The sequence below is a fragment of the Cyprinus carpio genome, chromosome A6, assembly GCF_018340385.1.
Source record: "Cyprinus carpio isolate SPL01 chromosome A6, ASM1834038v1, whole genome shotgun sequence".
Classification (NCBI taxonomy): domain Eukaryota; kingdom Metazoa; phylum Chordata; class Actinopteri; order Cypriniformes; family Cyprinidae; genus Cyprinus; species Cyprinus carpio.
In genome coordinates, this window is record NC_056577.1 from 9578610 (window position 1) to 9605438 (window position 26829).

Below are 26829 nucleotides of genomic sequence, written 5' to 3' on the forward strand. Positions count from 1 at the left end.
ATGTATTTTAAATAAAATATGGTTTAGGTTTTTATTTTATTTTTTTTATTTTTTTATAGGGTAGTTATGAATTCCATTGTTGCTAACCATACCATATCATCAAACTATTTTTTGACATTCACAATGTGGACTTCTTTGTATAAAAGCTCAGGTGTTCTTGCTTCCTCACAAGTTGCTCTTTTGAACATTCTCAAATCATGCTGGAAAGCATGGATTAAGGGAACATTTCTTTATATAATGCTTTTCACAATCCATGTTTTTCAAAGGAGCCTTATTTGTGCAACAAACTTGTAGAGTGTGCTGTCTTTAAACCATGAAGGACATACCAAATGTGATGCATTTTCTCTAGCGGACTCTTGCACCCACCTTACCTGCAGTACAGTCACATTCACACCTGCTGAGTAAAAGAAAGATAAAGAAAGAACAAAGAGTGGTAGAAAGAGAGTGTCGTGGTGAGTGACCGCTGTAAGTGGATGTAACAACCTGCTGCTGTGAGAGGAATAAAAGCTCTAGTGTGGGTTGGGATGGCTCTTCTTCACTGAAGGGGAAATAACCCCTGCCTTCTCTGCTCATGTAATATTAAATTTCTCTCCTTTCACTTCTCTCTCTGCCCCTCCTCTTTCTTGTAGGGCATGTAGAGAGGGCAGCATTTGTACTCCCTGTCTTTCATATCAGCTCTCGCTCCGGTTCCCTTACTCTCTCCATCACTCTCTTGCTGTCTTTCCCTGAGTGTGCAAGAGGAGCTTGGGCAGCAGCTACGTCAGCCTTCAGCGAGCAGCTGAGGAGAGCTGTGGAACTCATATGTGTGTGTGTCTCTCTCTCATTCTTTTCTCATAGTCTCCAGCTCATGCCTCTACTCTCTCTGGAGTCTACGACCGTGGCACATCCTGGGGCACTGATACAGCGAACGAAGCACCTCCTCTCACCATCTGCACTCTACTACACAAACAGCATCTGACCAAAGCACAAACCAAGGAGAAAAGAAGGAGAGAGTGGAAGCAAAGGATGGAAGAGAAGAAGAGAGAGATGGGAATCTGAGGAAAAAGTGCGGAGGTAGGAGAGACTGATGGACAGAGTAGAAAGAGTGAGCAAAGGAATAGTATTGGAAGAATGAAACAGAGATGAAGTGAGGAATGCAGAGCTGATAAAGGCAAAAACTGATAAGAGACATATTTGTTATAAATAGGACATAGCTGGGTCCAGGAGAGAATAACAGCCTTAGAGAGAGAATATTTAGGAAAAAAAATGTTCTAACAGTCACAGCGTGGTAGAATAGCTGGTGAAACGGAAAAGAGCAAAGGCTCAGGGAGAGATCAGCAGGAGGGATCAGAGTCATTTGCAAAGGACTCTTCACACAGCCCTAGCCAACCACATGCCCATCGAATTTGTTTGTAAAATTAAGTTTGCTGAGGGCAACGAAGCCAAGGGGGCCTCAACAGAAGGAGGCGGAACGGTTATGCTAGATGAAGGCCTTCAGCGGCAAAAAGGAGGCATGGCTGACCTTGCGTCCTTTGCAAGCTCCTCTACGCTACACGGTCTGGCTCGGGTATTGGGGACCTCAGGACGCATGGGCTTCAGACAGACCCTTTGGGGACTGGCACTGTTGGTCTCACTTGGTCTCTTCCTGTACCAGGCGACATGGAGCACGGCGACTTATCTAGAGCGACCCCACCTCGCAGCTATGAGGGAAGAAACCCGCCGTGAGCTCACCTTCCCAGCCATTACCCTCTGTAACGTCAACCGATTTCGCTTCTCAGCTCTCACCGATGCGGACATCTACCACTTGGCTAACCTCACCGGCCTGCCACCCAAGAGCCGTAAAGGACACCGGCCAAGTGAGCTCCAGTACCCACCCCCTGACATGCTAGACATTTTCCAGAGGACTGGCCACCAGCTGGAAGACATGCTGAAGAGTTGCAACTTCAGCGGGCAGAACTGCTCGAGCGAAGACTTCAGCGTGGTGAGTAACCCAGCCTATGATTGTGAGGGGATTAAATTCATTTGTGTGACTTGAAAATCTTCTCTTTGCATGCCTCTTTTTGTTTGGTGACAAAATTTTATAATGCCTCCTTCAGTTTTTTTTTCTCTATGAGAGACAGCTAACAGCTAAATGATTTGTTTGGAAAGAGGAAATTAAGCCCCATCCATCTGTGTCTAACCTCTATGCTGGGGCAACAGACAGTTGAATGATGCAGTTATTTGCCATCTTAATTGAAGATCTGCCACATTTCTCTCTCCCCACTTTCTACGTCCCTTTCTTTTCTTATTACGTCACAGTCTGTCCCATCTGATGCTGAGTCTTATTTTGGCCAGAGAATAGATGAAAAATTCAGGAGAGGGACAAGCGACATGATTCCTGCATTAGCCCAATCAGCCTTGAGGAGACACGCACTCAACTCTCCAAAGAAAGTTCCTTTCCTTACTTTGACATTTTTTGCTTGTCACGATGGTGTAATTCTCTTTAGTTTTGCTGTTGTTGTTGTAATTTCAGTCAGTAATTTCCTCTTAGGGCTCTATCAGTCTAAACAGGATTAGATAAGAGAGATATCCTTGATAAAGACCATGAGACTTCTGTCAAGGATATCAGCTCTCTCTAGAGTTCAAGCCATCCTCTTATAACTAATTTACTCCTTTTCTCTTCTCTGCTACCTCCTTCAATCTTTTTAGTCTTAGTTTCTTATGCAGAGTTTTGAAATATGATAATTTTCTATGTGATTTCATGGGATTCATTAGCAAAGGCTTAGGCTGTATTATCCTGTTCACAAATTTGTTTGCCAGTATATATAAATTTTCATTGTGCCCCATGACCCTGGAATTACCAGAATTTCTGGTTTCTCTTTTCATATGGATATGTGCATCCAAATTGCTGCAGTTTTGTGCATATTGCTGAAAGTCTATTTGTCATTGACTGACATCGTAACCTGCGCTTATGAAAGTATTTTCCCATGTGCATTTAGAAGAGCTATAGTCCTATTATACCATATTTTAAATCAGCTTGTGTGTAGCAAAACCCTTGGAAATAGTAATCTTAAAGTGTATTTTAACGTTTTATATTATTTTAGAAATTGTTTTATTTTTATATTTGCATTATTATTCATTTTATTATTGTCATAAAGATAATGGAAAACCGATTTTTAGCGAATGTCAGAATGTGAGATTTGTATTGGCTGTGTATTTGTATTTCTTTGGCTTGATTTACTCATTTAGATACATCAGAACAAATGCAATGGTCATCAGACTTACATTTGCACATTGGGATTTAACCACTTTATTATGTTGCAATTGTGAAAACTACTGCCAGTTGCTGTTTTATTCAATTAGCAAAGCCAATTGTTACTCACATTTGGTGCTTGTTAGTTAGTTTTCAGTGTTGAGGTATGGTTGTTCTGTTGACATTCTATTTTGTTTCATGCTCTTAAGAAGTCAGTAGCTAGCTCTCTGATGTCTTCAGATCTTGAACCGTCCTTATTAGGCTTCTTTGTTGCTCAGTTATAATTTCCTGTTTTGTCAATAGGTCATGCAGTAGTGCCGAAACACATTTAACACAGTACCTGTGAGGTTAACACATCATAGTTTTGACATAAAGCCCTTGTTATGTTCTGACATTGCAGCAGGATGTCATAGTCTTAAAGTCTGCAGAATTTGAGGTTTCTTGATGCAATAATGCATCTGTAGACATCTCATTGCACACATATGAAATAGTACTACTATACTATTTGTTATTTAAAAATTAGGGCATTCTGTCTAAATAAATTTTAGTGTCTGTAAATTAGTGCTTTAAAATGGAAAGTTTATGTGAGATGAGACTGAACAAAAAAAAAAAAAAACCTTTGTGTCATCAATACAGCCAATTGCTTAGATTGTTGTGCCATGTTGGAATGAGCTATGACAACCTACAGTATCTATTTTAAAATGTACCTGCCTGTCAAAAATGATGGTTTTAATAGTATTGGATTAGCCTTTTCCTGTCAAATTGGACAGTTCTTGTCAAGGATAATGCTTTTGTCAAAAGTCTGTTCTGCGTTATGGTAAACCACAGTCACATCTGACGCTAATCAGAAGTGCCAAATCTAAGCCTGTTTTGGCATAAACTACGGTTATCTGTTTTTTTTTTTATCTGTTAATTTACTGGATGATCTAGTGCTAATAAATGTGCCTTCATTCAATTTCATCCATCTAAAGCTTTTTTAGAGCAATATTCAGTAGAGATGTGAGACAGACCTCTCTAAGTAGATCTATCTGTTCTCCTGTCTTCGGAGATCGTAATGGCCCTTTTTATGGCTCTTACACAAAAATTGTGCCTGTCTAGTTGTCCATCTCTTAGGATGAACCGATTAAAGAGACTTTAAAATCATTATTATTTTTTTCAGTACCAAAAAAAAAAAGTGCTGTGAAGGCTTAAGGGCAACAAACCGTGGCTGCGCTCAGCCCTGACAAAAACGGTGCAAAACGTTTTTTAAACGGAAACGGTGGTGCATTGAACACCCTGTTCTGATGACACAAGTGTTGCAACTATGGCAGCTGAGAAGGCCATTCTTTGTGTTCTTTTTTAAGAATTTTCGGAGCCTGATATGATCGGTATAAATTCGTGTTTAATACAGCAAAATAGGCTCAATGTTACAGTCACTGCCCTTGCCATCCAGAATAAAAGAGAACATCCCAATTGAGTGAAGGGATTTGTGGAAACTGTGGTTCCACATTATTGTGATCCAACATTTGCCTCACAAACATTTCAGGTGAAGAATAATCCACTTCTTACCTGCGAGACTGTGTTATGATCTATATGACCTTATTATTTTTATTGTGAGTATAAGGCTTACCATTATTGCTGATCACTGTTGTTGTGCTATATTAACCAAAAAATAACCATAATATAATAAGAAAATTAAAGAAACTTTTACTAAACAATAAAACAACAAAATAAAAACAAAAAATATAAACATGTAAAGTATTCCTACAAAACATTAATCAGTGTCTAGCACACCTTCCAAAGGAAAGGATATGGACCAGAACACATTGCAATTACTAAATGATATTAAGACAGACTTAAAGAAATTCCAGATCTATAATTGTGCTCTTATTATTTTAGTTATTTTGCCTTTAATGTAAATAAACGTGCAAACAATATATTTGCTCTTGTGAATTTATTTTGATGTTAATTACATTGTGCGAGCTGTCTCTTTAATACTGCGTGGTTTATATAGCCTACATGTTGCTGCTGATTGGGCTGACATTTTTGACACACCCACCAAACAAGAGAAAACGTATCTCAAACCCTGTTGCACACCGTTGCACACCGTTTCCAGGAAACATGTCATTCAAACCGGAAACCGTAGCAAAACGGTGCACAGTTTGAGCTTGAACTTGCCCCATATATAATCTCTTAGTTGACACCCTCACTGACCAGTTAAAGAGTGTGTGTAATCAAACCTTATGCAATCCACCTGGAACACCAATGTCAGTTTAAACAGGATTAATATTTGCCACTTATAGCAAAACAAGTAATGTACAAGGACTTTTAATAATAACAATATGCATAATAATAATGCATTATAAACAATATAAAATTATATTACAATATATAGATGTAAATATATTGTCAGGTATTCATATAATGTAATGAGAGTGGGCATGGCCATTTGTCAATTTTATGGGACTGGCTTCCGGTGTCATCCACTTCCAGGTATTTTAAGCTGTACAAAACAGCGTGTTTTGCTGCATGATATTGCAAACTGGTGTGTTTAATTATTTTAATGTATTATCATAATTATGAACACACCGGTTTGTATTGCAAATAGTTTTACTGTTTACTGCACTTTGTTATTCTTCTCGTTATTTCCCTACTGCAGCTTATGAACCGGAAGTCTCTCTCATTCACAGAAAACGGCTAACTTCCACGTTAAAAAATAGTTGATAATATCCCCTACAAATACTAAATACCAACTTATTATATACGCTAAAACTTTAAAAGAGATAGTAGATGTTTGTGAAAGATGTTTTCTCTGTTTTGGAGGGATGAACAATGCTAAATTATACCATATTTATTGCAACAAAATTTGTTAATAGCCTACTTTACTGTAGGTTAGGGGTGGATTTTTTTTATCAGTTGATTATTATTCATGCAACAATAATTAGGCTATTACTGTTGTTTTAATTAATAAACATTGCTATATTGATGGTAACTTTGTCTAGTGCTCTTATGAATGTTTTAGTTTATATAATGAGTTGTTGGCTGTTTGTAAGGGATATTATACACCTTATTTTTCAACGTGGAAGTTCGCCATTTTCTTTGAATGAGAGAGACTTCCGGTTCATTAGCCCCAGTATAGGGAATTAACAAGAAGAATAACAAAGTGCAGTAAACAATAAAACTGTTTATACTACAAACCAGTGTATTAAGTTAATACATTAAAAAAAATATGGTAAGACACACCAGTTTGCATTATCAAGCAGCAAAACATTCTATTTTGTACAGCTAAAAATAGCTGGATGCGGATAATACCAGAAGCCAGTCCCATAAAACTGACAAATGGCCACACCTACTCTTATGGGAAAAAGGTGGATAGCACAATTCTTGATCCCACCCCAGACCTCACTAATTTTCAAACCCTGGTTACAGGCTAGGACACAATGTATGGGTGAAATAATCTTGTATCATAAAAGGTTACCGTGTTTTTTTTTGTTGTTGTTGTTTTTTTTTTCATGTCTATTGGTGCATTCAATTCTTCCAGAGAAGTTCGTAATTATGATTTGACAAGTCATAATTACAATGTCTGGTGCCTTCAAGTCACTTTGGTCGGTACAAGATGGCGATTTAACTTTTCTACATGCATTAAAAAAATAAAAAAATAAATAAAATATATATATATATATATATATATATATATATATATATATATATATATATATATATATATATATATATATATATATATATTAAACTCTAGATCAACAAAATGATGAATAAAGAATGTGCATCGTGTTTTTGCTTTTTTCTGTTTTTATTCAATTTATGAAGGTGATATAAACTGAATCATTATATATTCTATGGTAATTATACAATGATATAACATTTTATTCATTTAAAAAAAAAAACATTACCGTCAATACAGAAGTTGCATATCCCAGCTCGGAAACACAGGGGTAAAAGAAAATGTTGAGTTTCCCACCTGTAATATCGACATTGTGGTGACGTTCATGTGCATTCAACTCATAAATACAATCTATCCGACATGACTTGAACACACCATATCAGTAGCTCTGTACATCTGTGGTTCCCTTAAAGAAATGAAAACTTATTACATCATTTTCCCATACAGATACAGATCTCATTTTCATGCACTCAACAATAATTAGATGCTTTATAATAATATATTATTCATCCAATAGTCAAAATGCATTATATGTAAACCAGTTTGCTTATACAGTGCCACTCAGAAAACATTTCCAATTTGCATTTCCATTCTATTTCCATTCAAATCAGACCGGTTGAATTTTTTTTAAGCAGCCAGTGGTTCATGTGTGAAGGTTGCAACATCCCGGTTGTCAGAGATAAATGTAATTGCTATTTTTGGCATACAAGAAAGTCAGCAGTAATCATTTCTGTAAATAATGACCACACAAAGACCGTGGGGGAACAAGAATAAACAAGCCCAGTGGAGGTCAGTGGATCAGTGCTCCCTTTTCCCTCCATCCTTTAGCTCTGTAATGATTTTGCATGCTTGATTTTCCGCAATATAGTGGCATAGATTAGTGAAACTCACATGAACCATTCATTAGAGCTTCCTGGCACTGAATTGGCAATGGATGGCTCTTTCCTGCCACTCACTGGATTGAACTTATCACTCACACACTGAAACACTTATACTGACCATAACTTTAAAGCAAGATTCTTTTACATTCAACAAAAATCTCATTACATGCATGAACACAAACATATGTATATATATATATATATATATATATATATATATATATATATAGGTATATATATATTTTGTTCACACAAAAACAAATAACTAACTGATCTGATATACCATAAACAGTTACTTCACTTCACACATTGTTTTCTCTCTTCTCTATCTTTCTCCATTTGTCTGTTTCCTCTTAAATATATGACTTTATCTCTAATGTAGTTTTAAGAAAAGAAAAGAAAAAAGAAGGAACGAAAACAACAAAATCTCCCAGCAGCAGATATGTCAGCTGTAGTCTCAGACTTCAGATGACTAATGTGTGCGCAGTGGGTGATGTTAACAAACTCTTTGGCTTTCACAGAGCTTTTACAGTTCAGTTAGTTCAAACATGAGACGTCAAACTGAGATAATGTTTATTTCCTTCATTTTCCCACCCAAGATTTTACTTAAATTCATTTGTTTTATTTCTTATCTTTGAAACAGGTTTTCACATGGAGGAGTAATTGAGGGCTTCTGGTCTAAGTCCAGGGAATGTGAATCATTTCCTCTGATTAACGTCACGAAAGTGAACTGTGTTAGACTGCTTTATTTTGTCTGACTTTAATGCTCTGCTGTTTTTTTTTTTTTTTTTTGGCAGAAGAGGTTTATCTGTAATGTATTGATTTTTGAATACTAATGAGTTTCACATAGCAAGGTTGCCAAATACTCTCCGTTTCGTTTTAGGAAAATAAGAGATAGTTTTTTTTTTTTTTTTTTTTTTACACCACAAATGCAATTTTTGTAAAGAGAGCAGTAAACAAAATGCCATGGTTTAATATGCCTGCACTATATGTGTATAAAATGACTGAATTAAATGAAATAAATAACAATATTTTACTGTTGCTAGTATGAATTTGCTACCTAGGTGAATTAAAGCAATAAAGAATGACTGTGCATGCATATTTTAAGATTCACAGTTTAACTTCAAAGTGCTTTGTATTTTAGACATTTTAATTAACATTGGAACATAGCAATCTTGTGAAAATGTTACTTCAGGAAATGCACAAGAAACTGAAGAAAAAAAAGGACTGATTGTCTTATATTTCACCGTTCAGTACTCTAACCTAACTGATCCAACAGATCTTACTTTGCTTGTATCACAAGTAATCAGGTTATGTCATTACACCAATATGTGGTGACAAGGGACTGTCTTTATGAGTCATTGATTCATACATTCAGCCCATCAGGAGTGACATTCATGGGCATTCATGCACTGATTCATTTAGGAATGAAACAAGTGTCTTTATAAATAAGTCATTGAATCATTCAATCAAATGATTTGTTCAAAACACTTAGTGCCAGATTTACTAACAGCTTGCGCCAGCGCAAACAGTCTTTTGCCATTAGAATAGTACTGTCATGATTTACTAAAGACACGCAGTGAAGAATTAGCACTGAAAAGACATTATTTTTGCACCTGACCTTATTGAATATGCATTTGTCTGAGTTTCCCTTTCAGATGCAAAATTTATGGGAGGAGAGTATTTAACGTGATTTACTAATGTTTGCGCTCATTAGATTACTGGTATATGCGCCATTATTTAATGCTCCAAAAAAGCATGTCTTAAAGCAGACACTAATTTGCGTGTTCTTGGTAGATTGTGTTGGTCATTATGAAAATGATCTGGCTGCGTCTTTGTTCTTTAATTTGTGTATTGTCAATAATTCACCCACAGAAATTTCCACTCCCATTAGCGCATTTTTGGAATTGTGTTCTCATGCTAATTTGCAGTTTAGTAAATCTGTTGCTTTTGAACAAGCAACAGCAGATGAGGAAAGTAGTTCCACAAACAAAGGTTTGTTTGGGTTTTATATACAACTGTAAATGACACTTGCAAAAAAACAAAAAAAATGTATGTATGTATATATATATATATATATATATATATATATATATATATATATATATATATATTATATATATATATATATATATATATATATATATATATATATATATATATATATATAAAACCAAAGGTCCAAAAACTCAACAGATAAAAGTTAGTACCCTCCTCAGATCTTCATTGATCCTACCCCGCTATCAAGTGTATCTTTATGTTTAGGCTCTGACACAATTCAAACAAAGAGCATTTCTGTTTCACATCTTTTTTTTTTTTTTTTTTTACACAATTCGCATTGCACATCAAAATCAAAAGTGTAAACTGCTTGAGGGTCATGTCTTTCATTCAACTATTTTGTGCAACTTTTCAAAACTTGAAATCATTGTTTGCTTTTGCAGCTACTGAAGTGAGAATGTGTTTGCACACGTGAAGTTCTTATTTTCTGACTGCTAAAAGGAGGTTTCTTTCTACAAATGTTATAACAAACTTGTGTGACTGAATGTTCTCTAAACATCTTAGTATGTAGGGCTTGAAAGGTACTTTTATGCTTTATTTTTTTACATAAAATAGTCTAAAAATAGTTATGCATTAATAAATAAATGTGTTTACTGTACCTATGTGTTTTAATTTGCAACAAACTTTGTATTTAAAGGGACCACACAAAATTGTTATATGTTGTATTTTAAAGAAAAACACAAATGTGTTCAGAGTACAGTGCATGTGTGCATAATTTAAGACAGAAAGTGAGCTAAAACAGCAAGCTTTCAGGTGCTTATCTCTGTTATTTACTTGGATGATGTCTGGTGTTGTGAATCCACACATTGTTTATGCAAACTGACTCTCATAGCCAATATCAAACTATGAATCAAATCAGTGATGTGGTAGATGATTGGTGTTTTGACTCATTGTGTCTCTGATTGGCTCAGCAGGATCTGTGATAGCATTAGTGACTAGGTAAGTCCTGGAGACAAGCTTATTGCATTATTGCATGAGTTAGTTTTGCATAACACTTGTGAGGGAGACACTGATCTCACCTGGTTTTCATTTCTTACTCACTAGAACAATGTGGCATACATCCTAAAACCTCACAGACACAGGTTTTGTGCATCCTCAAACCTTAATTATAAAAATAATACATTATTGAACAAATAATAGATATTATAATAAACAAATGATAATATAGTGATATATCATACACCAACAGCTAAACGTTTGTAATAATTAAGATTTTTAAATGATTTTTAAAGAAGTCAATAAAAAATACAGTAAACCAACAATTAATAATTTTTGACAGTAAAAAAGAGAACGATTATTACAATTTGAAATGTTTTCTATTTGAATATATTTTAAAATGCAGTTTATTCTGTGATGCTGTCATGGTTCTCATAATTATCAATGTTGAAAGATTTTTTTTCTGATGAATATTTTTGTTGAATAAAATGTTAAAAAACAGCATTTATTTGAGATATATTTTTGTAACATTATAAATGTCTTTACTTTTGATCAGTTTAATGCATCCTTGCTGAATAATAGTATTATTTTTCTTTTTTATTGCACTTACCCAAATCCTTTAAGTGCAATTGTAGCACAGTTTCCATAAAATATTAAACAGCAATAACTGTTTTCAACATTGAAAAAAATATTAAATATTACCAAATCAGCATATTAGAATGATTTCTGAAGCATTATGTGACACTGAAGACTGGAGTAACGGCTGCTGAAAATTCAGCTTTGCATCACAGTAATAAATGAAAGAAAAATTTTATAATATATTTATATAATATTTAATTATATTTTAGTGCTGTAAAATGATTCATTGCGATTAATTGCATCCAAAATAAAAGTTTTTGTTTACAAAAATGTGTGTACTGTGTATATTTATTATTTATATATAAATACACACACATGCATGTATATATTTAAGAAAAATATGCTTTGTTTTTATATAAAATATTTATATATAATAGAAATTATATATGAACATGTAATTTTTAAAAAAATATATACATGTATGTTTGTGTATTCATACAAACATAGTAATTTTACACAGTACACACATATATTATGTAAACAAAAACTTTTATTTTGGATGCGAGTAATCCCAATTATCCATTTAACAGCACTAAAATATTTATAAAATATTTAGAATATATTAAAACAAAACAGTTTAAATAGTAATAATATTTCACAGTGTTACTGTTATAACTGTATTTTTGATCAAGTGAATGCAGCCTTGGTGAGCATGAGAAAAAACAAACAAAAAAAATCTTAATTTCACAAACATAAAGCAACTTTATCTCAGAATGATTTTATTTAGCTCTTCTCTATCCATACAGTTCTGCATGCAGTGGGATCTTCAGAAAAAGTGATGTAAATCTGAGATAGAGATGCTAAGATCATAAAAAGAGCACAAATCCTCAGAAGGTTAAATGCTGGTCAGCTTTGCAAAATGCACACCGTATGAATCTAAAAACATAATTAAGATCACATAGTGGTCATTGTCATTTCACCTCATTGTGAGCCTAGTCGTGGAAATTTAGCAAAAACACACAGTACTATAAAATGATTATAGCTCTAGGGATTAAATAAATGTATTTATTTGGCTTTTTTATTGCTGTATGATTGTCTTGGTAACAAAGGCAGCAGTAAATCTGGATCTCTTCCTTCCCTTCTGTTTTGGACCTAGGAATTATGATGATTCCTCCTAGATGGTTCTCTTCGTTCATGACAACTTCAAAGGCAAACTCAGTATAGCAACAGGATTTAAAGATTAAAGTCTGGGCTTGCTCTAAAATCAATTGAGTGTTTGAAGTTTCATTATTAATAAAACAACTCCCACCACTAATCAACAACAAAAAAATTGTGGGGCAACAAGAGGATAAGAGAGAAAGAGATGGACAGATAGATACTAAGCAAGTGAGATCTGATGAACTCTGCCACTGCCTTTAGATGATTTAAAACACTAATCACATCTCCATCAAAGACTGCTTCTATTAATACAATCACTTTCAAATGGCATCTCATTAACGTCTGATCATTTTTCATTATACGAGGTGTCCAGAGATTTTATTCTGTAGTACAATGTTGACGACTTTTTTTTTTTTTTGGCACATTGACATTTTTATGGAATACTGGCAAAAATGAACACAACATTTTATTTTTTCAAGACTCATCAATGGATTAAAAGTTGTTTTTGTGTGGCATCTAAAGTGGTTTATTGACATGTACACAGTCTGAATGCGCAAACTAACTGCCTGAACATATTTTCTGCTCCTCAATTCTGATTGCTTGTTTGATGAAGCATGTGCGAGCATTCAGCCACACACTCGAAAATAAACTGTAATGACGGCACAATATATCAGACTCCTTAGATAAATATCACACAATCACGCTCATCTGTTTACTCACCAAAGCTGTCAATGTCAAATCAGAGAAGATATGTAACCACCATGATACGAACAAAGCTGTTAATAGAATTGGATTTTATTTTATTTATTTTTTATTATTATTATTTTTTTGTAGAACGTTATTATTGCTTGTTAATAAATCAACATCCTATCATTTCATGAATAATCACAATGGGTTATGGGTGACGTTTCTTTAAATTCCCCAAAAATCTGCTGGGATCAAAAACATTTTAATTAAATGATCTTTGCTCTATCCATATTTGTTTATTGTGATAAGCCTGACAGCACCAGTATGTCTGTGACTGAGAATAGTTAATCAGCTAGGTGCTATGGCAGGTTTGCATCAGTTTCATTATTTTTATATTCATGTAGCTTTTTTTTTTTATTAGTAGTATTAAAATATGGGATATATTAGATTTTTTTCCCCCTCAGTTAAACCAACAAGCATATAGGTTAGTTGAAGTCTCTTCTGTCCTTTCAATAACTGTTCAAAAGTTTAGGGTCAATACAATTTATTGTATAATTTTATTTTAAGTTTAAACTTTCTTTTCTTCAAATAAATCCATATTTTAAAAAAAGGTTGATTTCCATAAAAAAACAAAACAAGACACAAAAAACGAAACAAAAAACAGCACAACACTAATTTTCAACACTAATTATAATAAGAAATGTTGAGAAGTAAATCAGTAGATTACAGTAGAAGGATCTTTAAAGGATCAAGTGACACTGAAGACTGGAGTAATGGCTGCTGAAAATTCAGCTTTGCCATCACAGGAATATATATATATATATATATATATATATATATATATATATATATATATATATATATATATATATATATATATATATATATATATATATATATATATATATATATAAATTTAAACAGCAATTTAAAATAATAATGATGAATGACAATTGATACATAATACACACATTTAAATAATGTAATACAATTTCAGAGTTTTACTGTTTTTATTGTATTTTTCATCAAATAACTGCTTGCCTATCAATAAAAAAAAATACAAATTCAAAATAAAATTAAATTTAATAATCTACTAATCCATACCTTTGAAGGTAGTGCATTAAGGTAACATTTAAAAAAAAAAAAAAAATCATTTATGAAGTTGTCGTCAATAACTTCCATTAACATCTTTTTATTTTTAGTTTACTGTTTTTTTTCTCTCTTTTTCCATTTACTTTGTTTTATCTGTTTTCTTTTTGCTCTGTTTCTCATCATCATTTTTAATAATCTTTTCGCCCTTAGATATCAGTGTAAATAACCCATTATATCACAGATATGGCATTTCGAGTGCTGCGGTATGCTGACACCCAAATGGCCGTAACCAACCACAGCTGCCATAATTATACAGAAATGACTTGTCACCAAGCAGACACATTATGCACGACACAAACACAAAAGATTCAACACTGTCATTGGGTGCTTTGATCTGTTTCTTGATACGTGGTGGAAAGTGTTCTTGTTCAGACAGGTTTTAAATTGCTGAAGGAAATCCTTTTTAGATCAAAACAAATTCAGACAGTTTTAAGGTTCGGAGCCCTGAAGACGTGAACGTGTGATTCTCTAGAAGGAATTGAAGCAACACAGAGCTCTACTTTTTGTTATCTTCTACGCATACAGCAGTAAATGTGGAGATTTTATGGTTTTATATGTAAAAGTCTCAGAAGTGATTCATGTACTCAGTCCATTTTCCCTCCTCTCAGTTACAGAACAGAAGTGCTGACATTTCTTTTGACTCTAGGCAGATTCTCTGTGATGTCAGTGCAGTGTTCTGAATGGTTTTTCCAACAGACTGGGCAATACACAAGTAGAATTTTATTTCTGCTGTTTCTGGTCTGCACTATAGTATGTGCAGTAAACATTGAGATGTAACTGACACAATGTTAGGTCTAACCTTCACATCAATCGATGGGACATTATCTCTTTAATGAAAGGTTTGAGGGCTGAAACTGACAGACAAGATGATTGCTGATCTTTGTGCTCAGGAATAAAATGGCCAAAAAACAAATACACAACAAACACAGACAGATATGTGAGTAATGGCAAGCGGTCCCTCTGAGAGGTCATTATAAGGACAGGAAGAGAGAGTGACAGACAGAGGCATTAAAATAGAGAGAAAGAGATCCAGGTGGTTTCAAAGTGGGACACCTAGGTGCTTTTGTACACCTCGCCATCTCTCCAATTGCAGAACCAAACAGGTCAAACTATGCCTCCAAATTTTATTCAATCGAAAAGACTAAGTAATGTTTCTGTCAGCACCTGCCTGTTTCTGAGTGGTAAAATGAGCCAAAGACAAGCCCTCCGGCTCTGATGCAACATCTGCCTCTGAGTTCCAGGATGTCTTAAACTGCCCAAGGCAAAATGAGAGCACACTTTCAAAACATTCAGCTCTAGGACAGGAACATGCAGAGAGATTCATTTTGATTATGGGTTGTTTAGACTCAGTTTGAGACATTTATTGTTATTAAGTTATGAGAATCCATTAGTGTTTTGCATAGTCACATTCGTCTATGGGAGATAATGACTATCAATTAACCATAGCACATGCGGTTTGTGTGTACGCTATTGTCCACAAGGCAAGTTGAAATGAAAATGATCTTTACTTTACCTTAGTATTATAGCAGTTTTGAATTAGAAATGCCCCCTTTTAGTCCTTTTCACCCAAATATTTATTAATCTTTTTGTTGTTATAATTGACTAAATGTATGTGCACTGTTCAAAAGTCTGGGGTCAGTAAGTTTTTATTTATTTATTTCATTTTTATTAATTTTAATTAATACTTTTATTTAGTTCTGATGCATTAAATTGTTCAAAAGTGGCAGCTATAATGTTACAAAAAAGTTATATTTCAAATAAATGTCATTCTTTTAAACTGTCTATTCATCAAATAATTTGTTTTCACAGAATATTTTGCAGCACAGCTGTTTTCAATACTGATAAGTTTCTTGAGTACCACATCAGCATTTTAAATGATTTCTGAAGGATGGTGTGACACTGAAGAGTGTTAAAAGCTTTGGCATAAAAAATAAGCTAATTTTTAAAATATGTTAAAATAGAAAACAGTAATTTCAAATTCTAAAAATAAATTCACAATAGTACTGCTTCTACAGTATTTTATTGTTTTTTAATCAAAGAAATGCAGCCTTGGTAAGCATGAAAGACTCACTAATCCTACCAACTCCAAACTTTTAATATAAAAATATAAAATAAATACCAAAACAGCCTTCCGCATCATGCACATTTGTTATTAAATAAACACATTTGGAGCATGTTATGTAGTTGTGCTAATGTATAATGCACACACTGTATATAAGGCAAGCAGATGCAGTACTAAACACAGCGTGATGTGTGAGTCAGGATGACAGGGAGACAGAAAGGTTCTAACCTCAGCAGGTGATCAATCAAGTGATCATTAAGTGTGATGTTGTGCATTGATTAAGCCCAGCATGAGGCCAAGAGCGTGATGGAACAGATTCTATATAACCTGCAGCTTCAAGCATACACACAGGTGGAAAATGAAACAGGTCAATGTTAGCAAACCTGAAGCAAAGCAGACACATATTCCTGCAGATTTTCAGGCACATACATGCTTTACAGATGGTGTGAATGATGGACAGTCATAATTGACAGCTAGCCCACTAAAGCAGAATGGTGCCAGAAAGCTTGTGCTGCAGTTGTGTTGCAATTGATTACTGGTTTGCTTTGTAGAATTAGCTACAAATTAAAAAACAAGTAATGAATTGTACAAAGAAAGGCAGTGTGTGTGTGTGTGTGTGTGTGTGTGTGTGTGTGTGTGTGTGTGTGTGTGTGTGTGTGTTTGTTTACAATTGCCTGCCTCTTTGAGACAAAATCTCAAGGTTGTTAACCTCCAGTGTACTGTATGTTGCTCTACTCAGATGTTCAAGCTTTTAGCCTAATGATGTTCATTAATTAAAATAGTCTTTAATTAATCAGATATGCCAACTTAGATATGTCTGACTCATTTCTGCCATGACTCTCAATAGGGACCCAAATCATGTAAATGAAAACCCGACGCCACTTAGACTACAAATTCACAAATCTAAACTTTAATTGCACATCCACATAAATTTTTATCATGGTAAATTGGGTCTGTACATCAGTGTGCATCCAACTGAGGCTGTAAATGGTGATGAATGCTTTTGGGAGCTTTCTGTCATCCTTGTGACTTGTATGCGTTATAGGCAGAGGAAAGAAGATAGATTCTTTTTAGAATCGCAGGGTTCAATAACGTGTCTGTCTCCACAAATCTGTGGGCAGTCAAGCAGCTGCTGAACATATCTGTGTCTGTGGAGGGTTTCAGAGAACATGGAATAGAACTACCATTTCATTACAGCTGTTCAGGTCACTGGAGCAGAAAACCTGAAGCAAGTCTGCATGGCTGTGGATATGTGTACATGCCTGTGTGTGTTTGTTTATCTGTTCTAGGAGGTTGTGTGGACTAATGTGTATGATGTCGCTATTTCAAGCTTTTCATGTTTTCATGACAGAATGAATGAAGAAAATATTTAAATTAATTAACAAGATTCTTCTAATTGTCGTTCAGATAAAATAAAAAGTGAAGTGCCTTTTTAGGACACTGTGCTGTAAACAGTAATTTTTCTTTTCTTTTATTCGCTCATAACAAGATTGAATTTTAGGTTGAAATTCATTTAAAATAATTTCAGTACCAAATGTAAAATACTATAATTAATTACTCATCTTCATGCTATTCCAAACCATTAGACTTTTTTTTTATCTTCAAAACACAAATAAACATGTTTTTAATGGAACCCAAGAGATCTCCAAGTCAATTCCACCAACATTTTGATGCTTTAAAAAGTTCATGAAGACATTGTAAAAGTAATCCATATGAATCAAGCAGTTTAATCCAAGTCTTCTTAAGAAATATGATCACTTTATATAATGAAAATATTTAGTTTAGGCTTTTACTGAGATATAAACAATGAACAGCATATCAAATAAGAGATGCTCAACTGAACTTGCTTGATGCAGGAGAACAAACCTCATTGGTTCTCAGTTGGTTTTATTTTATGATCTTTTCATGCCAATGTTTTGGTTTAATGGACTTTCAATGGAGGGACATAAATCTCTCAGGTTTCATTAATACTATTTTAATTAGTGTGTTATGGCTTTGAAACACATGAGGATGAGTAAATGGTGACAGAATTTAAAATTTTTTGAGTGTACCATCCCTTTAAGTCTGGCCTGCATTGTGTCACAAGCTCATAATTTAAAAATCATGTAAATTATTTTTTTTATGGATAAAATGAATTAGAATTTTTTTAAAATAACAGTGTCTGAAATTGTTTGGATTTGAATATTTCAGTAACCCTGACTTGTTAGCAGCCTTTTAAAAGTGTTATAATTCATCTGCATATTTTAGATAGGATAGAAAATGTAGTTGTGATGAACTGCACTGAATTGAAAGAAATAAACAACAGCTTGTAATAACAAGCTTAGGAATATGATGCAGTGTTAACAAATGTGAGGAGTTAATTAAAAATGGGAAATCACAAATGAAAGAGAACGCTTGAGAAGACCTACTGCAACCGTAGTGCCTGTTAGTAACACACATGCACACATAATCTATACAGTATGTCTCCTGTGTTCACTCCCGCCTGTTTTTAGAAAAGATTTTTAGTTGCACTAACTTGTCATAACCATGAACCACAAATCTTCGGTACAGAAAGTAAATTGTATCAAATTTAAGGTTGTGCTTATGTTGAATGTAGTACTTTGGTTGTGTTATTAATAGTTAAGACTGTGTTAATTGATGTTTCTGAGGAAACAATACATGAAGAGCCTTTAACATCCATGGAACCTTTCCATTCCATAAACAGGTTCTTTATAGTGGATAAATTGAATTAAACAAAAAATAAATAAAAAAAATGTGTTCTTCATGGTTCTTTTAAGAACTGTTCGCTGACAGGTTCTTTGGTGAACCAAATTGGCTCTTTTATAGCATTCATGTGAAAGCCCCTTTTTTAGGGGTGTCATGCACTTATTTTCATGTTCTTTAATTTTTTTAAGGGGGCACGAGTGAAGGGGGGGGGGGGGTATTTTATTAATTAAACATTCCTTTTTATTCAAAATATTCCCAAACTTGTTAACTAGGCTACATCATGAAATATCTTGATTCTCAAATATGTATAAGTAAATGCATTTAGAACCTTTATAGATTGTGTTAGCTGATCTATAGGTGCATCTGAATAAATTAGAATGTTGTGGAAAAGTTCATTTATTTCAGTAATTCAACTCAAATTGTGAAACTCGTGTATCAAATAAATTCAATGCACACAGACTGAAGTAGTTTAAGCCTTTGGTTCTTTTAATTGTGATGATTTTGGCTCACATTTAACAAAAACCCACCAATCTCAACAAATTAGAATATGGTGACATGCCAATCAGCTAATCAACTCAAAACACCTGCAAAGGTTTCCTGAGCCTTTAAAATGGTCTCTCAGTTTGGTTCACTAGGCTACACAATCATGGGGAAGACTGCTGATCTGACAGTTGTCCAGAAGACAATCATTGACACCCTTCACAAGGAGGGTAAGCCACAAACATTCATTCACAAACAAGCTGGCTGTTCACAGAGTGCTGTATCCAAGCATGTGAACAGAAAGTTGAGTGGAAGGAAAAAGTGTGGAAGAAAAAGATGCACAACCAACGAGAGAACCACAGCCTTATGAGGATTGTCAAGCAAAATCGATTTCAAGAATTTGAGTGAACTTCAAAAGGAATGGACTGAAGCTGGGGTCAAGGCATCAAGAGCCACCACACACAGACATGTCAAGGAATTTGGCTACAGTTGTTGTGTTCCTCTTGTCACTCCTGAACCACAGACAATGTCAGAGGCGTCTTACCTGGGCTAAGGAGAAGAAGAACTGGACCTTTGCCCAGTGGTCCAAAGTCCTCTTTTTAGATGAGAGCAAGTTTTGTATTTCATTTGGAAACCAAGGTCCTAGAGTCTGGAAGAAGGGTGGAGAAGCTCATAGCCAAAGTTGCTTGAAGTCCAGTGTTAAGTTTCCACAGTCTGTGATGATTTGGGGTGCAATGTCATCTGCTGGTGTTGATCCATTGTGTTTTTTGAAAACCAAAGTCACTGTACCCGTTTACCAAGAAATTTTGGAGCACTTCATGCTTCCTTCTGCTAACCAGCTTTTTGAAGATGCTGATTTCATTTTCTAGCAGGATTTGGCACCTGCCCACACTGTCAAAAGCACTAAAAGTTGGTTAAATGACCATGGTGTTGGTGTGCTTGACTGGCCAGCAAACTCACCAGACCTGAACCCCAGAGAGAATCTATGGGGTATTGTCAAGAGGAAAATGAGAAACAAGAGACCAAAAAATGCAGATGAGCTGAAGGCCACTGTCAAAGAAACCTGGGCTTCCATACCACCTCAGCAGTGCCACAAACTGATCACCTCCATGCCACACCAAATTGAGGCAGTAATTAAAGTAAAAGGAGCCCCTTCCAAATACTGTATACAGTAAATGAACATACTTTCCAGAAGGCCAACAATTCACTAAAAAGTTTTTTTATCGGTCTTATGAAGTATTCTAATTTGTTGAAATAGTGAATTGGTGGGTTTTTGTTAAATGTGAGCCAAAATGAACATAATTAAAAAAACCAAAGACTTAAACTACTTCAGTCTGTGTGCATTGAATTTATTTAATACACGAGTTTCACAATATGAGTTTAATTATTGAAATAAATGAACTTTTCCAAGACATTCTAATTTATTGAGATGCACCTGTATAACGGGTGATGGGTTGCCTAACCTTAATAGTGTAATCTATTAACTATGCATAAAAACCCGTATTTTTACTTAAGTGCCAAATAAGGGTGACATGCCATACAATATTTTTTAATACGACTGACTTTGTATTTAATGTGAATTTAATAGAACGTAATTTACTAATTGTAACACTTTCATTGTACAGAAAGAAAGCAAAGAACATTTACATTATCAAAGAACATTTTAAGCACTCTCAAAAACTCTCATAATCACTGAAGCTGTTTACACTGTGAAATGAATATCCTACTTTGTACGCACATCTGCACTTTGTTGTTTCTGATGAGAGACTCGTCAGAGAGCAGAAATTCTTCAGCAAGCGAGTGAACAAAACAATGACTCATCTGAACGCCTCTGATTGGCCATTGCATTCATAAACTCAACAGAATCGTGTGTGATTGGTTGTAATGCACTGTAAAACGCGTCTTTCTCTGGATCAGCGCCAGCCAGCGAGCGAACTCAGATTTGAATAGCAGCTGATGCTGTGCCACACTGCACGCTGTGATTGTATGAGATATTTTTGTCTTTTGGAAGCTGCGTTCAAAATCCACTTGGTTTGAATAGGTATCACGCCTCTGCCCTTTTAAGTATATTTACTTTTAAGAGTGTACGTGAAAAATCATTGTTAGGACTATAGGCCTCAGATGCTGAGGCAATGTTGTACAGCTTGAGGTGAGACATTTGTGTTGTGATACTGTATGTATTTATCATCAGCAGCACCTTCACAAACACCCGAAAGGAAAATCACTCAGTAACAACAAGCATTGCCGCAGGCACAATTAAAGACTACACGTACGTCTGCTGTCAGAAAGAATTAATGTAAGAACACACACATACACGCTCTGTCACACTCTCTTTCTAAATCTTACTCTTAGACTTTCTCTCTCTCTTCTTTGAACCTGAACTTCTTCATGCTGGAATACATTCACACATTACCTCTATCCAGTTAGCATATTACTCATGAAATATGCATCTCACATCCATCTCTGCGTAACTTAGAGTCAGTCATGTTGTTTTTCATTCCCACACTTCTGCAGCTATGCTTAAATTGACACAATCTTTATACCTCATGCGTATTAAGTCAGTGTGTGAAATTTTTTTATTATAATGCCATTTGTTTGTTTAAATGAGATTAGTATTTTATTTAATAGGCTACTGGAGATAGCTTACCATTTTGTATAATACCAGAGTGAGGATAGCATTTGTATGATTTTTTTTTCTTCTCCTGACCTTTAGATTAAACCTTAGGTTAAGCTTCTCTTTCCTGTCCTTTCAATAACCTCAAAGAAGACCTGTGTGTAATGAAAATCAGCTGCAGTTTAACAACGAAGTTGGAGATGACAGATACATATCAAAACTGATGCTACAGATAAAACTGATAAAAATATAAAAGTGGCACATACATATCACATCCTTAAACTCTTGATTCTGGACTACAGAAAAAGTATATAATGTTGCTTTGTCTGTCAAAGAAAATGGTGATCCTAGGGTAAAAGGTTAATGAAGCTAGGTTGATATTCTTTCTTCCTGCATGAAGTGTGGTATAATCCCTAATCCCTAAAAGTTTAAATAATTTTAAATAACACTTTTGTAAATATTTCACATGCACTGACGAAAGAAGTCTATATTGCCTGAAGAAAGCTTTCCATTAAAAAATTACCATTCATCTTAATGGCAGTTGGCCAGCAATTGCAGGGCCCCTCAGAGGTATGTAACCTGGATGCTGCCATCTTGGCTGCTGGCACTTGGTTCCTTGTAACATTTATCATGTGGCTGATTACTCGTCAAAGGCAGAAGGTAGAGAGAAAAAAATACATTTTCAAAATATCTGAGGGCCCCTGTGGGTCCTTAAAAAGTCTTAAAATCGCATCTGTCAAATGTTTCTGTTAAAAAATATCTGATAAAAATATCTTAAATGGTATAACAACAAGTTTTAATTATCATTTTAAGAGGGTTAACATTTGGGAAAGGAAAACAGGAATCATGATACAGGTTAATGTTTTTTAATGGAATAAATCTTAGCAACTCCTTTAGTCTTTATTTAAAAAAAAAAAAAATCCCTGAAAGTTTAAGTTTACAAGAGCAAATTCTATGGAGATGAGTTTACCTGTTTGGTGTGATGACTTTTAATGTCCCCGACAACATCTCTAGTTGAGCTAACGTTAACCACAGACCTTATTTCAGGCATTTAACCTAAAAGCCATTCAAAAAACTTACTGACACCAAGACGATGGAACTGGAAATACTAAAATGCGAACTTGTTTCCGAGTTCTGGCCTACAAGAATACATCACCCCTGCAGCACTTGATGAGCATCAGCACAGTCTATCTATCCACATTTTACTTGACAAAAAAGGTTGTATGTCATGTGTATCTGGTCTTATACAATTGGTCTGTTAGTCTTGTTCTCTACACAGTGTTTGTGTACGTTTACATGTCTCCTCTATCCACCACATCTGTTTTGTGAACAATATCCGGTCATTATAGACTTTTACACCCCCCTGTCTGTTATCAGAATGACTTGTGGCTCTAAATGAGTATTTGATTTTCTCTGGGGGAAGGTTTCATGCACTGAAATAAATAAAAAACCCTAACCAGCATGCCATTGGCAAAATTGCTGCTATACTGGGTAGATGTAAAATAATTGATGTCTTGTGTGTTTGTGTTTATCTGAAAATCTATGTTTGAGTGACAGCTGTGCACAGTATTTTGTACAATGTGAAAGCTATTTCATCAGACTAAATTGGCCTTTAGAAGAAGGAAAGTGTTCTCTTACATTTACATTCAAGGCATTTAGCAGATGCTGTTATTTTAAATCCCAGCTTAAAAAATTGCTTTAGCATTGCATACAAGACCATTGTTATCAACAGATGGCATGGATGCAATTTGGAAAGCTTCCTATACCAGTACCAAAAAAACAAAAAAACAAACCAGATAAAAGATAAAACTCATCATAGGTCTGCATGGATTGGATGAACGATGGAGCTTGACCGTTGACTATACCTTTATGTTAGGTTCTGTAGTACAACTAAGGGATTTGAACTGTGAATGTAGCAGCGGTGTGATGTGGGAGTACTTGGAAGTTCACAAAATTATTTTTGTCATCAGGAGAGAGAGAAAGCGGAAGGCGTAGGTGGAGGGTTGAGTATGGAGTAGAAGGTGCAGAAGAGTTTCCTCAGGGCAGTAGCATCAAGCGTTGCACCATAGCTTTTCGGCAAGATTGGAATATGAGGTAAAGTCATCTGGAGTTCCCTTATGTGCTGCCTGAGAACCCCTGTAAGCTGTGGAAACTTGTTTCTGTCATCGTGTGAAAGGATTTAAAAATTTAATTGTAACTTTTTATCTCACAGTTCGGACTTTTTTCTTGTGAAAGAAAGATTAAAAATGCAATTACTTTTTATTCCATGCAGAAACAAAAAAACAGAATTGTGAGATAATAATTCTGAGAAGAGATGTCTGAATTGCAAGATATAATTTTGCAATTTTTATTCCATGGCAAAAAAAAAAAAAAAAAAAAAAAAACGGAATTGAAAAATGTTAAATCAAAATTCCAAGAAAAATGGCAAGATGTAAACTCAGATTTCTGAGAAAAAAATCCAGATTTGTGTGATGTACACTTGCTATAATTGAGAAAAAAAGCCTTTTGACATAAACTTATAATTGCAATGTGAATTTAAAAGATAAAATGTAGAATAGCCGTGCTTAGCTTTTTTTTTATTTTGTGGTGGAAACGAGCTTCTGACCAGGCCTACTTAGAAGAGGCAGAACAGAGAGTCAAAACAAGAGAAAGATGCCACAGTTGATGCTGCTGCTTCGATAATGGATAAATCCTAAGGTGATGGTATGGTTAGGAAATCTGAGAGAAGTGAAGTGCCATTTGCTAACACCTTTGTATGAAGATTTTGGTGTGTGTGAAAAAGACTAAGCAGAGAAGCACAGGTGTTGAGGTGTTTCCAGTAGTGCAGATATGTCTAATACATGTTTGTGTCTGTGGTCTGCAGGTGTATACACGGTTTGGGAAATGTTACACGTTTAATGGAAACAAGACATCACCCAAGCGGGTAAGGCAAGGCGGCACAGGAAACGGACTGGAGCTGATGCTGGATATTCAGCAGGACGAGTATCTGCCCATCTGGAGAGAAACCAGTAAGTGACAAACGCAACTGAACTGCCACCAATTTGCATCTCATTTAACAATTATATTGAAAATGTCTTTGAAAGATTTTCAGTATTAATTATACAGTTTTTTGCTAAGCTTATTGTTTTGTACAATGCAATTTTCTGCATATACTACCATTTAAAAGTTTGGGGTTGTAAGATTTTGAAATCTATCTATCTATCTATCTATCTATCTATCTATCTATCTATCTATCTATCTATCTATCTATCTATCTATCTATCTATCTATCTATCTATCTATGCATTCAATTGTTCAAAAGTGACAGTAAAGACATTTATAATGTTACAAAATATTTATATTTCAAATAAATGCTGTTCTTTTGAACTTTATAAACAAAATACAATCAACAATGATAATAACCACAAAATGTTTTCAACACTGATAATAATCAGAATTGTTTATTGTTCATCAAATCAGCATATTAGAATGATTTCTGAAGGATCATGTGACACTAAAGACTGGCGTAATGATGCTGAAAATTCAGATTTGATCACGAGAATAAATTACATTTTAAAGTATATTCGATTAGAAAACACTTATTTTAAACTGTAAAAATATTTCACAATATTATTGCTATATTTCATACCTATAGTCTGCTGTGTTCTCGTATCTGCTGGGTTTTGCTCTTTTGCTATATGACCCTGGTAGTTTATACTACTAGTGTAGTGTATACAGGTAAAATTAGAAAATCATTTTAAACCTTAAATCCGTATTTTATGACCACTTATACTTTTATTTATTTACCACACAATCATGCAATTATATACAGTTACATATTATTTTTGCATAATAAACCCCAACAGAGTGATCAGGTCTCCAACATGGAGGGGATTCGCTTCAATTCACCTTCAAAAGAACAAAGAAATAGAATGTCTGTCAGATTTTTTTTACCCATACAATCTGTCCATTTTCAGATGAGACGACACTGGAGGCCGGTATTCGGGTTCAGATTCACAGTCAGAATGAACCCCCGTACATCCACCAGCTGGGCTTTGGGGTCTCTCCAGGATTCCAGACATTTGTTTCCTGTCAGGAACAGAGGGTAGGTTTGACGGGGGTAAAAAGCATACAAACTGCTAAGGTCTGAATTCAAAAGCAAGCTGTTCTAAACTTGAATCCCAGACATTTTAAATTAGGAGCTAATTTACAACAAGACAAAAAGAGTTTAAGGCTGACTGGGATATTTTCTAATTGAGACTACATGTGCTTAGAATTTCACATCCATAGGGTGCACTCACACACACAAAAAAAAAGAAAAAAAAAAAACACCTCTCCAAAAAACGTCCTCTTTTTTAAGCAAACATACATACCTCACCCATCCGTAAAGAAACTGTCGGGCTTCATCTGAGCCTGTGATCCCAGGATACGACACCTACAGCGTCAGCGCTTGCAGACTGCACTGTGAGAGCACACAGGTGCAGAGAGAGTGCAACTGCAGGATGGTGCATATGCCAGGTGCGTGCTATAGTATGTGAGTGGGAGAGATGTCATAAAAACTGTCTGTATCAGTAAGAACAAATATGCTGTGTTGGTACTTGTCACACCACCACACAGCTCATCAATTGTTCTTAAAGCTTCTGACAGATTGGCAGCTGCATCCCA

The 26829-nt window shown here is 34.8% G+C and overlaps 1 protein-coding gene across 1 annotated transcript in view; it reads left to right on the forward strand.

Moving 5' to 3' along the window:
• Window positions 1-537: 537 nt before the first annotated feature.
• Window positions 538-26829, forward strand: part of LOC109088154 (acid-sensing ion channel 4-B-like) — a 34051-nt gene continuing 7759 nt past the window's right edge. Inside the window, 4 exon segments of the mRNA XM_042757954.1 lie at window positions 538-1960; window positions 25049-25193; window positions 26142-26271; window positions 26531-26682. Coding sequence (XP_042613888.1) covers window positions 1373-1960; window positions 25049-25193; window positions 26142-26271; window positions 26531-26682 — 1015 coding nt within the window. The 5' untranslated portion in view covers window positions 538-1372.